Source organism: Puma concolor, chromosome C1 (assembly GCF_028749965.1).
Source record: "Puma concolor isolate L17-30 chromosome C1, mPumCon1.1.hap2, whole genome shotgun sequence".
Taxonomy (NCBI): domain Eukaryota; kingdom Metazoa; phylum Chordata; class Mammalia; order Carnivora; family Felidae; genus Puma; species Puma concolor.
The window spans coordinates 62,584,725-62,601,409 of NC_141674.1; the positions used below are offsets into that span (position 1 = coordinate 62,584,725).

General features: G+C 38.6%; 1 protein-coding gene across 11 annotated transcripts in view; it reads right to left on the minus strand.

Moving 5' to 3' along the window:
• The window catches only part of ERICH3 (glutamate rich 3), a 130,052-nt gene that overhangs the window by 71,610 nt on the left and 41,757 nt on the right, over nucleotides 1-16,685 (minus strand). For 5 of the 11 annotated variants that reach the window (XM_086717295.1, XM_086717293.1, XM_086717294.1 and 2 more), the window contains 4 exons: nucleotides 10,808-10,901; nucleotides 8,031-8,156; nucleotides 4,412-4,483; nucleotides 2,138-2,266 (listed from right to left, as the gene is read on the minus strand). In XM_086717295.1, the coding sequence (XP_086573421.1) occupies nucleotides 2,138-2,266; nucleotides 4,412-4,483; nucleotides 8,031-8,105 (276 nt within the window). In that variant the 5' untranslated portion in view covers nucleotides 8,106-8,156; nucleotides 10,808-10,901. Of the gene's footprint in view, nucleotides 1-645; nucleotides 768-2,137; nucleotides 2,267-4,411; nucleotides 4,484-8,030; nucleotides 8,157-10,807; nucleotides 10,902-16,685 lie in introns of those variants that run through there. The other 6 variants (XM_086717298.1, XM_086717296.1, XM_086717291.1 and 3 more) reach the window with 5 other exon arrangements.

Here is a 16,685-nt window from a genome sequence, read left to right on the forward strand (position 1 = left end):
ACTGATTACATTTATCTCTAAAAACAAATCTGCATCATTCAACTAACAGCTGTGAGCTACAAACTGTTGTAGTTCACATCAGAAGCCACCTTAAATTTTGCTATATTTGAAACTGTTTGTAATATATTTTCTTGGAATAAATACGGCACTGTAGCTTAACATTTTCAAAACTGTACCAGAATGTGAATTGAAACTGACTACCTGGTGGTTACTCAGCTTAGCTGAGCATTTTTAATTCTTAGTAGAAGATCTCCAGGGGTGAATTTCCCAAGCTTGTACAGAATTAGTTGAATGGTTTTCCACAGTTTTAATGGGAATGGTGTAGCTAAAAGCCTATATGCTACTCTGAAAGTTTAGGTTCAATTAGTGACCAAGTGCAATAACTATTCACTGGATGGTTTCTTTCTTTATTCAAGAAAGTTAAAAGAAAAATCAATGACAATATCCCAAAAGGATTATTTTCTCCATCTCAATGGCACACGGAGGTCAGGAGTCAAATTTAAAGGATATGTATCCAAGTTGGGAGAATTAAAAGGAAGATTTGAATTTCTGTAAAATGGGAACTACAATTCAGAGATCACAATAGGTATCCCCTATGGTGCTTTTGCACCATAGGGGGTGACCAAGTGAAGAATGGTGGCTTACCAGATAGAAAGGCTTCTGAAGTGCTGGTGTCAGTGTTTCCTGTAATTTTTAAATTACTTTCTCACTCCTGCCACATTAAGATCTCCTGGATGTATCATAAACTACTTATTGAGGGTGTTCAGCTGGAAAATTGAAAAGAAAGCCTTTCAAGGGTTTTTCCTCTCTGAAACAGGTGGGAAGATGGAAAACAGCACTTGATTGTTTCTTTTGTTTCAACCAGGTTAAGCTTTTGAGAGCCTAGTGAATTTGCCATCCAAAACCAAAAAGAATTATTTGTGTACGTATACATTTAAATGAAGCTTGGAAATATGGTATCAACAAAGGGAAAACGGTTGCTTTTCATAACTTGAGCTGTTCATCGGGAAATGTCAAAACATATTTACCTTTGAAAAATGTCAAAGCTTAACACTATATGCGATGAACCTACTTCAACAATCTGGGAAAGCTTTGCAATTTCTCTACAAATATTGTGCAATCCAAAAAAATGTTCATGCTAACAAGAAAATATATTAGGCCACGTAAAATAAGAATAAAGATGTGATCAAGCAATTCATTTACAACTTAAACCATCAACCTCCAGCAAATATTTTGCAAATCTTTTCCTGTATCTATATTGTTTCAAGCTACCTTACCTTCTTTCAAACAAATATCATCTCTATATTATAAGTGAACCAAACTGGAATGAAATGTCGGCATGAAATTTCTTTAAACAGAATCTCTGTATATTTAAGTATTTTTGTTAGGGTATGTGTACATGCTTTTGATAAAAGAAACACAAATATAAGTATATAGCCCACCATGCTATACAGTATGACTGAGTTTGTGTGCATAAAGAAGTTTTACAGATAAGGTGAGAGTGGAGGGGGCAGCAAGACAAAACCCAGAGGTCAGAAAACACAGAACATATGTGGAACGACTCATGGTTCCACAATCTTGCTGTATTGTAGGGTGCTAAAGGGTAATCATGAGGGGAAATATTGAGTTGGCTAAATTGAGGTCATAGGGCTTAGAGTTTTAAATGTCAGGTGGAAGAATCCAGATTTTTCTAAACATGTCACAGAGCCAGTAAAGTCATTTCGGTATGTAAGTAACAAATAATCTTCACTTCAAGAAAACTAATCTATGGGGCACCTTGCTGGCTCAGTCAGTTAAGTGTCCGACTTTGGCTCAGGTCATGATCGCACGGTTCATGAGTTTGAGCCCTGCATCTGGCTCTGTGCTGGCAGTGCAGAGCCTGCTTGGGATTTTCTCTCTCTCTCTCTCTCCCTCTCTGCCCCTCCTCCACTTGTACTCTCTCTCTCAAAATAATTTGAAAGGGGTGATATTGATTGTAACTGGGACATTCAGTAAAGACAGTTGAACAGATACAAAACTGCATTGTCATTTAGTAGGATTCACAGAATTATACAGACAAATAGAATTCTTTCTGAGAGTCATTGGAAATTATAAATTAGTTGGGATGGCACATGACAGAGTGTTTAATAAGACTCACCAGTGTTATTGGACTGGAATGTCCTTCATCAACCAGAACACTATGGCCACGGTTAGTCTTTGGGCCAACTGGGGGGTGAGGAGATAGGATTGGCATGTTATTTTCTATAAACCATCTTGTGGATTCTCCCTAGGATAAGAAAGTGATTTGATAAGTTGATGCATCATTAGTAATCTAGGTTAGGTTATTGCCTGACAGGTAAGAGATAACTTATTATTAAAGAAGTCCTTTCTCATTACTTTCAATAGTGTTCCTTCTGGGGTGCCCGGAAGTGTTCCTTCTGGGGTGGCTCAGTCGGTTAAGCATCCCACTTTGGCTCAGGTCATGATCTCGTGGTTCATGAGTTTGAGCCCCACATCAGCTCTGTGCTGACAGCTCAGAGTCTGGAGCCTGTTTCAGATTCTGTCTCTCTCTCTCTCTCTCTCTCTCTCTCTGCCCTCCCTCGCTCATGTTCTGTCTCTCTCTCTGTCTCTCTCTCACACAAGAATAAATAAAATATTTTAAAAATTTTAATTCAGGGGCGCCTGGGTGGCGCAGTCGGTTAAGCGTCCGACTTCAGCTCAGGTCACGATCTCGCGGTCCGTGAGTTCGAGCCCCGCGTCGGGCTCTGGGCTGATGGCTCAGAGCCTGGAGCCTGTTTCCGATTCTGTGTCTCCCTCTCTCTCTGCCCCTCCCCCGTTCATGCCCTGTCTCTCTCTGTCTCAAAAATAAATAAACGTTAAAAAAAAAAATTAAAAAAAAAATTTAATTCAAAATAAATAAACATTAAAAAAAAGTGTTCCTTCTGAAGTCTATCATGACAGTCAGAAAAAGTTTCACAGCTGTACTGGGGCTTTGGGTGTGTTAGTAAGAGGCAGGAATTTCAGTCTCCTATGTTGGAAGAAACAGCTGTACTCAAAGAAATAGCAACGGATACAGTGCATCCTGAGTTCTAGCAACAATAATATTTATTTATCTGCCTTAAGCAGATCATTACAAGAAGCACAATGCTCTTCACAGCTCTGATTAGTAAAGACTACCAGCAAGTATTACTTTTCTATCTTAAAAAATAATTAAATCACGCCCCAAGCAAGAGGGTTGCATATTACATAAAAGGAGCCTAAATCATAGGTCTTTCACCAAGTACAGCTATAAAGTGAAAACTGTTATAAATAAAAATCATATAGGGAGGAAGTGGAGTGTCCATCAGGAATTTCTGCCACTGTTGTAATACACCCGTGTGCTTAGTCAGTGTGTCTGGCAACCTGGGTGAGGGTGAACCACACACTGCTTCAAGCAGTGTTCGTCACTATTTCCAGGGACCATTCTTCTCCATGAGCATTTAATCAGTAAATCAGAGAATCTATAACTCAGTCCTTGATGCAGGACAATATTGGCAAAGTTGATCTCTACACACCAACTTTTCTGATCTTGAAAAACTCCCCTATCTGCTGTTATTTAACAACACTTTCCTAACAAGATTTTCTTTTGACCATGATGAAATAGATTTGAGTCTATCAGGTAAGAGGGAAATATGACTGTCTTCTATGGCAAGTTGTTCTACAGAAGCTTTACAAATAGTTCTCAGTCTGTGAAATGTGTCTTAGGTCCCACATTTGTAATACGACACGGAAAATAAAGAATAACATGTGAGTTCGAGTGGCTCAAGAATAAAACTGCTAACCTAAACTGAGGCCTTTCAAACATGCTTAATTGAATCTCTTATCCTCCCAATTCAAATTTATGTTTTATAAGTTCACTTCAAAGAAGAGATGTCAAATACAAAAATGGAAAAACAAGGAATTTTTAAATGCCTTGTACAGAATGTCTAAATCTTATGCTTTTGTTTGCCAAATAGATCTTTCCTGCCATCTATTTTCAAGGGTCATGCTTGCATGAAAACGTGCCATTGTATAATTTTTAGAATGCCATTTTCCACCACTTTGGGAACATCACCATCTATTTTCAGCTTTTTAAGACAAAAAACAAAAATCCTTTGGCATCTATCACATATCAATCAAGAAAAGACAAAAGCAAAATTTCAAACTTGAAAAGAATGTTTTCATGTTTCCTTTGAAAGGTTTGTACCTTGTAAAATTTATTTTGCACAAGGAGCTCCTATTTTGCCAAGATCTTCTGAAATAATGGTGCCCAAGACATAGTCTTGGTGAAACCATCACCTGACTTCAGCTCAGTTACCCAAAGGTAAAGTGCCTTGAAAAACTTCAATAACAGCACCACTGACTTTTAAAATCATAAAATAATTTAGTAAAAGAGAATTGTGTAGCTCCTTACCTTAAATCTCTGAATTTGCTCCTTCCTAGCCAAGCTCTCCAGTTTTTTCTTTATTTCAAGCTGATGATAACGCTAAGCACACAGGAAAGAATGGAGGAAAGGATCCTATCAATTATAGCAAAGAGTTTTTTAGAGGAGAATAATCCCCCCAGCTAGCTGTATTCCAATTCCCCACCTTGTCATTGAGATGGAGAAGAATCACCTGCATATGTGTGCAAGTGGGAATATAAATTGCTACAACTCTTTAGAAAACCAATCCCTAACATAAAGTGGTGAAAAGGGTCCCAATCCTTTAACCAATACATTCCACTTCAAAACCTAGGAGAAAATCAGAATTAAAAGACAACATATCTGTGTGGTACACAAAGATGCTATCTGAAAGGATTTTTCTCTTCAAAGCAAAAATTCAGAAGCAATATAAACCGTATAGAGAAGGGTTAACTTTTGGCCACATCTGTATAATGAAATAGAATATAATCATTAGAATAAGATTCATAAAGAGTTTGTTTAAAAAAAAAGATTGAAAATGCACGTAATGCAGGAGCAAAGTAAAATACAGAATTGCACAGAACTATGATTTAATTGATCACACTTATACTGTGTGGCTGTCCCTGTGCCAGGAAGTCACATCCTGGGCAACATCTCTTCTGGAACAATGCTAATTGCTAGGCAGTCTCACTCCACAAGTGCAGAAGCTGAGGCAGAGGACCATGAATTTGTCCCAGGTCACATATCTAGTCAGTGGTGGAAATGTAATTTGAAGTTCAATCTATTGAACACTAATTTCCTGTTTGTTTGGTTTTTACTTATTTACTTATTTTTCATAAAATGTGTCCCTGTCACAACATAGCATATTTTTATCAATGTATATGTATAAATAGAGACTAAAAGGGAATGTGAGTATGTTAACAGCAGTTCTTTCTGAGACAAAGATTTTATGTGGTTATTTTCCTTTTTATGCTTTCTTGCATTTTCCTAACTTTCTGTAATATATTAATTATATAATTTAGAAATAAACCCCATATGAAAATAATCTGCTCACAATTTTGTTGGAAATCATTCAGACACATTTGAGAGCGTTTTAAAGAGTGGTTTTTTCCTGTTTTTGATCTCTTCGTGCTTCCTTTTGGACCCCTCAGGCTCCATCCTTCCCTACCCAAGTATTATCAACCTCTTCAGATACTTCCCTTCCTTCTCTCCCTCTTCCTTGCTCTCTCACCCACTGATCACCATTTTGTGAGATTCGCTACCAATCATTTTCCATCTTTTATTTATTTCCAAGTCTCTGCAGCCCTCTCTCCTACTGCCCCTCCTCTTCACCAAGGCCACCAATGTCTTTGCCTCTGGGTCAGACCAAGGTCCTTTTTCCCCCAGTACTTTCCTGTTTAAGCATTGCACATTAAGCTTGTGAGAGCCTGCTGGCTTCCAGGACACCTTTCCATAAGGCCCAGGTTTCCACCACGCGAGGGCTCTCTCCTACTCCCTGTGGTAGGTAGTTCCTGGGCCCCAGCAGTGCACTGCCACCCGCCAGGTTAGCGCCCCCAGAATTGCTCTGGCTCCTTCTTCCCCACTCCATCCTCATTCAGTGTCAGTCTCTCTCCCCCTTCACATCTCTAGGGACAGCTGCCTTTTCCCAGCGTGTCATGACTGTTGTGAGTCCTTACCCTTGGGCAACAGCTTCCTAATTGACCTCCCATCTCCAATCTTTTCCAACTCATTAATCTATCTCCCACATTTTTAGCAACATCATCTTTCTAATGATGCTCTGCTCACTCATTTTACGCCCTTGCTGAAAAACGTCTCATCGCCTCATCACCTATGCTCCAAACCTAGTTAGGAATTGAAGCCTTTCCAGAAACCAGGCCCCAGCTTACAGAAGAGTGGCTCTTCCTGCTGCTCCTTCAACCAACCTGCCTTGCGGTCTGGCCTCAGTGAGTTTTCCTGCCCATCCACAATGACCTTTCCCCTCTAACGTCGCGCCAGCTGTCCTCACTCTCTCGAATGTTTTTCTCATGCTTTCATGTGCAGCTTCACTCAGCCTTCAAGGTCCAGTTCAAATAGCAGCACCTCCGTTCTGCTTCCTCTGACTTTCATAGAGATAAGTCATCATTCTCTACTTCCTGGAACTAGGTCTGTTTTTCCTCTCTTCTAACACTTGATCACTTTCTACAGTAGGTTTTTGTTTTTGTTTTTTTGTTTTTTGCTTTTTTGTTTTTATATCTCACAGCTACATCACATAGCTTCAAACTGGTACGTGGTAAGCCTACAATTAATGATTAATGTTTGTGGTATGAACAAATACATGAATATTAATGTATCAACATTAGTAAATAGCATCAGCATAAAATAAATGTGAGATAAATGTAACAATTTAGAGACAGCTATTCTATTTGTTAATTATATCAATATATTACATATCATAGTTATATATATTACATCATATGAAATTATATTATATATTCTATATTAACACTTATCTAAGACATTTATTCCAAATTTTAAGAATATACAAAAACTCTTAAATGATAGCATATTCTACAGTTATGATGTATAAGTTACATGAAAGTTTGGAAAACCAAAACTTCAAGGATTAAAGCTAATACAAAATTTGGTGCCTATTGGTTAAATTTGAAACTAAGTACAGATTAATCTACTGTACTATTTTTTTAACATTAGTTGCAGAATTCCAACTAATACTTTTATAAGCAAGTGAATTTGAATGATTCCATATAACTCATGCACATGTCATAAAGCACAAAATGAATTCCTAAATTAACAGATCATATACATCTTATCTGAATGCAACACTTGTTCAGTATAATGGTAGCATAATAATAAATATTTTCAGTGCCACTACACTTAGTATTGGTTTACTGGTGATTCTACAGTTGTTCATAAATGTTTACTGCACTCACAGGTCAATGATTTTACCAGCCAAGTTTTCTGATTTACTGCTGTATGGTCAAGCCAAGAAGTGACATGCTTTTTCACAGAGATTAAAATGGTGTTGATGCTTGAAACTATAAGTTCCATGGAGCAAGGCTAAAATAATTTATCAAGTTAGCTATATATCCTACTAAAAATGCCATGTCAGGTTTGAAAAAAAAGTTGTTGATGCTCGGTTTATGAATCTATGCTGACCAATGTGGCCTAAAGTGGGAGGGACAGCAGATGTTTCAATGCCTATTCCCTGAAATTTAGCATACGGCCCAGCTTCAGAGCCTTAAAAGAATAACAAATCTGAAATAATTCATGGCAGTGGAATTACTGATATTTAAACAGATGTCACTTTTTTTTTTTAGCAAATGGAAATTGGGGTACAGATGGTGAGGGCTCGTATGTTTGAGAGTAGCCATTATGGATTAAAAATCTACATTTGTTAAATTAAATATCACAAAATATATAATGATGTCCATATTTTTCTGTAACTGAAATCGAGAAAAGCTTACTTCAGTCTCTTGGCTCTTTGCTACCCAGAGATTATAGAGTATTTCTCAGGGCACCTTGTTCCATTCCTTTTTAATGAAACACAGGAGGAATTCCTCTGCTTCTAGTACAGAAGTAGTATTAATTATCATATTAGAAACTATCTATTATAAAGAAAATATGAATACTTTACCTCCATATCAAGAACCTTATGGAAAATAGCCTGAGCTAGGCACTCCCGGATATATTTTTGGTGATCCCTCTTCATGATATTTAGTTTGTATTCTTTTTCGGAAAGTATTCTCCCGCTTCTTGTGATCTGTCATGAATAAATAAAACATACATGGAAATACAAAGCAAAAAATGTATTGTTTGTTACCAAAAATGGAGAGATGGTGTGACAAAGAGACAGAGAGAGGGGCAGCGTCTTCTAAGCCTAAAAGGGCATACCACTATGGCTGGTAAACTCACTCTTCATGAATATTTCATAAGGGAAAAAAATCGGTCTCATATACCAGCATTGGCAAAACACACACAGGTGGTGCACTTGACGTTTAAAACAAGGTTTTCATTAGAGTCACAATTTCTCCTTGATGGAACCCAGGTGTTCTTTTCACGTCTGTCTTTTGAACAGATTTGGGAAGAAGAGGTGGAGTGCTACCTTGAAACAATGAATAGGAGCAGTGATCACAGGACTGATGATCTCACAGGAAATAACGTTGAAGGGCAAAATATGTAAGCTATAGAGGTTCTCATCAGTTTGTTTTAAAAACAATTGGTTTCATTGCTTTATTTTCACAGTTTTTTCTCCTTGCACTCTCCAACCCAGAATGTAATTTAATGTGTCATGATTCAGATTTCTTTCAGATTATGCAGTGCTGCACATATAAAAGACTCCAGATTGCTTTCAATTGGCATTGTTGAAAATGCCAGGAGTGGTAGTTTCTGGTTTTTATTTACTTATTTTTCTTTGCTTTTGCTTTTAATCCTTCCTGAGAGCATATTTGTGGTATTTTTCTGTATCTTCTATCCTGGATTGTTCATCTTCTTCCTTTCCACTTAATTATGCCCTGCTCTTTCAGGTCTAACCCAAGCCCACATATTTCTTAATTTTGAAAACTGTAGTTTTTTAACACTGTTGTGGCAACATATTGGAGCACTGGGACCAAGGAGATTGGTGTTACAAGTGATTGGTTACTGATGATCTTTTTTTATATCTTTTTTTTTTTCCCTGATGGAAAAAAAAGGGGTGTGTGGTTCTAGAAAGTGTTCCCAATCACAAATAACTCAGTTACGGTCTTTGAGATGTGTTCTCTGCCTGGGATATCGTGCCATTTGTTTCCAGATGAGAATAAATGTTGACAACATTCTGCACTGTGGCTCCCTCCTCAGTTAACAGGTGTCATTGTTCTCCTCCCCCCTCCACCCCTCCTGGGGGAGATCTGATCTCCCCAAGTAGACTGGAAGCTCCTATAGGGCAAAAGTTCTTAAACTGGAGCTCACATTAGAATTACCTGGAAAAATGTTGAAAATAGATTGGTGGGCCTCACCCTACAGCTTTTGACTCAACAACAGGTCTGGAGTGCGGCTCCAAAATTTGCATTTTCTAACAAGTTCCCAGATGATGCTGAACACAAACAAGTTCTAGAGAAATCTTCCTTATTTGAGTTGTCGTGCTACATAACCAATGTTCAATAAATACTTGCTAATGATGTTAATAAGTAAATACAAAGTCCTTTCCACTTATACATAAAGCTTACCAATTGTTATCCAAAGAAGGAATGTTAATAGTAACCACAATAATTGCAACAAGCATTCATTACACCTCTCTTATTGCCGCAACGATCCTGAGGGCTGGGTATCATTATCTTCATTTCACAATTGAGGAAGCTGGAGCTGAGTAAGTTAAGTATGTGATTTGCTCAAGATTCTATGACTTGTAAATGGCTGAGCCAGGTTTCAGCCAGGTCTGTCTGATAACAAAGCCCCAGGAGACAAAAAGCAAGCTCTCAGGAGGTCTACCCTGCCAGAGTTCCAAGCACAAAAACAACAATTAGAAACACAATGCATATCCTTTCAACACCATGGCAACAATAGTTAAGGAAATCTTTGTGTTTTAAGAAGGTAAACAGCTAAAATCATTACTCACACTTTGTATAACCACGCCTATTTCTTTCAGTGGAAAACTGTAGTATTTTTTTAAAGATTTTCACATTAAATACATTTAGAGGAATAGAAATTTTGTGGAAATGATAGTTTTAGAGCTAAGAAAAGACACTAATGTTATCAATAAACCCAGGAAATGAAACAGGTTTTCAAAATTCAAGGGGAAATTTTGAACTGTTCGTGTCTTCCACACCTTATTCTGTGACTATTAAAAATAATATTTTTTTTTTCCTGAAGACAGTAAAGTCTTCTCTGTGCTTAATCCCTAACAGTTCCTGGCTCATACAATGTGTTCAATGAATACGTGTTGAATAAATAAATGAATTAACAAATAAATAAAATATGCTATTGGAAGCTCATAGGGTTTTTCCTCAATAATTTATAAGTAGCTTTAGCAGTCATTGTGACCTCTCTTCCTATCTTTTGAAACACAGCTTCAAAAAGATAATCTGAGCTCTGGAAAAGAAGTAATTTTTCTAAAAAAAAAAGGGGGGGATGAGGAGGTAGGTGTCACTGATTAGCTCAAAAAGAAAACCAGAAAAGGGAGGAAATTACTGGATTTTTTTTTAATTTTTTTTTCAACGTTTTTTATTTATTTTGGGACAGAGAGAGACACAGAATCGGAAACAGGCTCCAGGCTCCAAGCCATCAGCCCAGAGCCCGACGCGGGGCTCAAACTCACGGAGCGCGAGATTGTGACCTGGCTGAAGTCGGACGCTTAACCGACTGCGCCACCCAGGCACCCCTGGAAATTACTGGATTTAATGAAACAAGAGGGCAGGTAGAAAGTAAACCAAATCTTACCAGCCCTGATCTTAAAAGATGCCGTCTTATCCTTGTGTTGTTAAAATATCCAGTCAGGTGTTTATCAGTAAGACTATTATATGCTGCAAGTAATCTGGAAGACAAAAATGAAACCATTAAGGTTTTATGAAGTGTTGCTTGATAACCAAGGCAATTCTTGACTTTCTCATCCCCAAACTGCATAATCATTCACTTGTCCAGACAGACAATCATTCATGTGTTTAATAAACAGGTATTGAGCAATTACTGTTTTCCAGGTTTTATGATAAGAACTGGGACAGTCCTGACATTGTTTATTTTGCACACAAGTATGGAAATCAGGCATGAACAATTAAATTGGGTGTGAAAAATCCAACAACAGAAATACGCATAACTCAGGGGGACACAGAGAAGGAGACCACCAACTCCAGTTGTCAGGAAAGCCCTCACAGAGGAAGCCTGATGGAAAACTTGGAAATTCCTTCAGAGGACTCTTCAGCCTCCTGTTTCACCCTAAATTCTAGCAACAAACTTACATGCACCTCCTCAACATATTCATTCATGACTTCAGCATACAACGCATGGTCCCTCTACTGCCAAGGCCTTTCCCCGACCCTTTAGCTAGTGGATAAGACCCATGATTAACAATCATCTCTTTCCAGAAAACATTCCCTGACACAAACTGGATGGACCTGCCACTCCACTCCCCCCACCCCCTGTGAAACCTTGAGTTATATTACACATGATTGGAAGGCCAGAATCGTGTGTTATTCTTGGTATCCCTATAGATATTATTTATTGTGTTCCCAAATAATGATGTGTCAATAGATGAAAACACAATTTTGCTTGAGACTTATTTTTACTGGTGTAAACTTCTAAATTTAAGGTCAGCAGCTTAGAACTCTTAACTTCCAGATAGATAGATAGATAGATAGATAGATAGATAGATAGATAGATAGATAGATGATAGATAGACAGATATTTCCAGACAATGTCATTAATTCCACATCCAGAACTCCTCACCCTTCCCCCAAAATTCACAAATTACTTTTGATTTCTAGGATCTTTTATTTTAAGAGTTAAAAGCAAACAAATTGATTGATGTTATACCTGGGTAGATGGTCAATCTGAGCCTATAAATCAAAGTTTGAAGCTATTTTTTCTAAGTTTTAACTTATCCTCTACTGATTACTATCACCTTACAAAAGCACATACACATACATGTACATGTAGGTATATATGTTCATCCATATACGTCCATATACATAAAGGTGAATATATGTACATATATATATATATGTATACATACAGAGCGAGATGAAGACAGAGGCAGAGAGAGAGAGAGAGAACACAAGTCTAAACATAACCCTAAAATAAGGCTGTCTTAAAAAAAATGTATACCCTATTACCTGCAACACAGATTACAGTGTATACATACTATGAGCAGTTGATCCTTAACTTACTTGGAGGCTAGAGCAGGGACTCATAGAATCAAGTAAATGTCATTAGTGACAATTTTATTTAGCTGCCTTAATTACATGGAGATGGTATTGGTGACCTTTTCCCTTCTCTTTTCTCCTTAATGCTCATCTTAGGAAAGTTATATACTGTCAAATGGTAAGAAAAGTTTAATTTTGTCCACAAAAGACACCGAAAGCCGTTACAAAACCCAGAAGGCAAGATGCCACACGAGGGTTGCTGACGTGTGAACAACTGCGGAAACCATTATTTCACTGGGTTTACGTAAAAAGATAACCTGAGGGCTTCAGTAATGCACATACGAAACCAGCCCCAGATAATGCTTTGAAACTATCTTTTAAATGAACTGTCTTGGAGTCCTATAGTTCATCAAAGGTTTCCTGTCTCCAAAAGGTCAACACTGTATCCCTTACCCTTTCTGAATCTCAGAATATCTTTTCAGCAACTCATTTCAGAAAGGTGAGCAAGTGTCTCTCGGTCCTAACAATCATGATTCCACAGCTCACAGATTCTTAAGATAAATCATTAGACAGATATCATACATAGTCTTTTGTCTGTTTTTCAGGCTCAAGTTTTTAAAAAAAGTCAATAGTTTTAGGATAGCTATGAGCGCTAAAACCCTGATTAAATGAAATAGGGTCAAAAAGTTAGGATAACATAAACTTTAACTTCCCTACTGACTGAAAATAACCCCCTTCTTTAAATTCAGAATTTGTTGCAATATTTAGGTCCTAAGGATAAAGCTTAGCCAGCTTTGGCACCACTTCATCTTAATTCTTCTCTCTCAGGCTCCTACGAAACAAGTTTGTGTCCACGACACCCCTCCAGTCTTACTAAAAGGCCCAGTTGAGTTGAAACCTTTGAACACATCAGCTTTCTCACCTTTAGGAGTGACTGAAAATCCCTGGTTGGGATACCATTTGTAGAGCAACTCTTTCCATGACTATCATTTACAACTGGCCTTGGCAGAAAAGCTGAAAAATAACTAGCTGGGTCGATCCAGGGTCAGTCATTTCTTTTTCAGCAGTACCTAATTTATTTTTTGTACTGAAACTTTAAGTTAACAAACTGATAACAAGACATTGTACTAGAGTAAACTGAATATGGATTTAGTAAAACAGCTGTTATGGACTCAATGTTTCCCCCCAAAATTTATATGTTAAAGTGCTAACCCCCAATGTGATGATATTAAGAGGTGGGGGCTTTGGGAGGTGATATGGTCAGAGGGTAGAGCCCTCATGAATGAGATTAGTGCTCTTATAAAAGAGACACCAGAGAGCTCCCTTGTCTCTTTCCCCATGTGAGAATACAGCAAGAAAATGGCCATGTATGAACCACGAAGCAGCTCTCAGAAGACACTGAATTTGCTGACACCTTGATCTTGGACTTTCCAGCCTCCAGAACTGTGAGAAATAAGTTTCTATTGTTTAAGGTACCAGTCTATGGTACTCTGTTAGAGCAGCCCGATGGTACTAAGATAGCAGTCAATGCAAACATTTCTCTTGTATACATATAAATGTACCCTGTTCTGATCATGAAGCCTCCTCCACAGGGAGATGGTAGTAATCCTGTGTCTCAGCCACAATCATGATCTGTTTGATTCCTCCTGCTCTGCTTCTCTTCATTTGTGCTTGGTATGGGTTTGTAGCCTCCCTTTGCATTTACTCAACTATAAGAACTTTACTGACCCAGCCACAAATTTATATTGGTAGAGTTTTTCTAATGTTTCTGCCTTTGTCCTCACCATTCACTGCCACTGTTTCCCCAACACACACACACACCGTGTTCTTTTCTTTCTTATACTCAGCAGAGCCCTGGGCTAGATGAGGTCACCTCACCTGAACTTGGTGATTGTGTTGGTAATTGTGTTGCGCTGGGAGCACTCCACTCCCTTTGTAAGTCACTCTCTGCATCTCAGGTAAAAGCTGGACTTTTGGTCACACTACCCAGTCCTGAGATCCTCCCCTGCTGCCATCCATAGGATCAACAACAGCACTGGTCACAGCAATTACCAGGCCACTGGGACTGTATCATTTAAAGTCCATGCTGTTCACACCAAGTCCCACAGCTAAATGCCCAGATCAGCCTAACTCATTGGCTTCTTTATCAGATGCACAAAACTGCTTACTCACCTCCTGGTCTCTGGGTGGAGAACAACCGGCCACCTGGCTCAATGCACCAGGGAAAACAGTACCCCAGGAAACAAAGCAACCCTGTCCCTTTCCTCCACTTCAGTACACACCCCACATTCCTGTGGTGCATCGGGATTAGAGGAGCAGGCTGCTGAGACACTGGGAGTGCTGTCTCTCCAGCTGCAGTGCTTCAACACTAAACCCTCAAACCCATGCAATGTAGAACATATAAATAAGGCTCTGAAATAATAAAGTTGGGGTTTCTTATCAATCCCTCCATCTGCCCCCAAAGAGAGAATCTATCCCATAAAACCCTCAAATGAACAGACACTATAATATTATTAATCACAGACATTTATTGAGCACTGACTATTTTCAGGGTATTCCATAAGGTACTAGGGATACAGAGACAGCACAGACCCTGCACCCACTGAGTTCCCAATCTAGTGGGGAAGTGTGTGTGCACATACAGAGTGTGCGCATATGTGTGTGTGCATGCACATGTGGGCATCCTTCATTTCTTCCTGTCATAAACTGATTCATTCACAAATAGATCGTGAGTGTTTACGTGTCTCCATGTCAGATTCCGTGCCCTAAGCTGGGCAAGGAATGTAATATTCCCATCCCATGCTGCAGATTGCAAGCATCCCCACATACATAGTTTCATGTAATTTCTTTTAGGCCCCTATTATAGATCTTCCATTTTCCTAAAGTATAAAAGCTCTAAAACAAGATTATCATTTAATGAGTCAGTCCTGGGAAAACCTAAGGTAACACATTTTCACAGTGATAGAAGAATTTCTTCAGGCCTCAGCACTCTTGAACCTCAACCTCCTCTCCCAGCACTGCCTGTTCCCACACTGCTTACCCTTGGTGAGAGGAACAGATGTCGTGGTTAAGACTCCAGTTCCAGTTCAATCCTGGCTTCACCATCACTGGCTCCATAACTGAGAGCAAGTGACCTAACTATGCCTGGATTGTTCCACCTTCCACAAAACACTAAAACATGAATGCAACTCAGCCAAGTTCTTTGACACTTTCTAACAAGGATCACCTTCCCTCCAGTTTCCAATAACATGTTCCTCATTTCCATCTGAGACCTCATCAGAATGGCCTTTACTATCTGTTTCTACCAACATTTCTACAACATTCTGTACATGATTATTTATGTATTCTCTGAGAAGTAAACTTTCTCTTCAGCTCTCTTTTCTTTCTGAACCCTGACCAGAATCACAAGAAAATCCCTTCACAAGAAGATATTGGCAAACCAAATATCTGATAAGGGGTTAATATCCAAAATATATAAGGAGCTCATACAACTCAGTAGCAAATCACCATCATCATCATCACCATCCAAATAAAAATGAGCAGAAGACCTGAATAGACATTTTCCCCCCAAAAAGCATACACACGGCCAACAGGTATATGAAGGGATGTTCAACTAATCATCAGGGAGGTGGAAATCAAAACCACAATAAGATACCACCTCACATCTGTTAAGATGGCTATTATCAAAAAGGTGGGACATGAGTGTTGGTGAGGATGAGGAGAAAAGCGAACACTTGTGCACTGGTGGTGGGAGTGTAAATTGGTGCAGCCACTGTAGAAAACAGTATGGAGGTTTCTCAAAAAATTAAAAATAGAATTCCTTATGATTCAGCAATCCCACTTCTGGGAATACATCCAAAAGAAATGAAATCATGATCTTGAAGAGGTATCTGCACCCCATGTTCACTGCAGCATTATTCATTATGAATAATAGCCAAGGCATGGAAATAATCTAAGTGTCCATCAATGGAAAAATGGATGAAGAAAATGTGATATATTTGCATTATAAATGTGATGCCATTTGAAATAACATGGATGCATCTTTAGGGCATTATACTAAGTTAAATATGTCAGAGAAATATAAACACTGTATGATCTCATTTGTATGTGGATTTTTTTTCTCAATTTTAAAGATTTAATAGGCTGGAGAGCCTGGGTGGCTTAGTCGGTTAAGTATCCAACTTTGGCTCAGGTCATGACCTTGTGGTTTGTGAGTTCCAGCCCCATGTCAGGCACTGTGCTGACAGCTCAGAGCCTGGAGTCTGCTTCGGATTTTGTGTCTCCCTCTCTCTCTGCCCCTGCCCCACTTGCACTCTGTCTCTTTTTCTCCCTCAAAAATAAATAAACATTAAAAAAATTTAGGAAAAAAAAGATCTAATAGATACAGAGAGTAGAATGATGGTTGTCAGGGATTGAGGGTGGGAGAAATGAAGAAATGTTGGTGAAACGGTACAAATTTC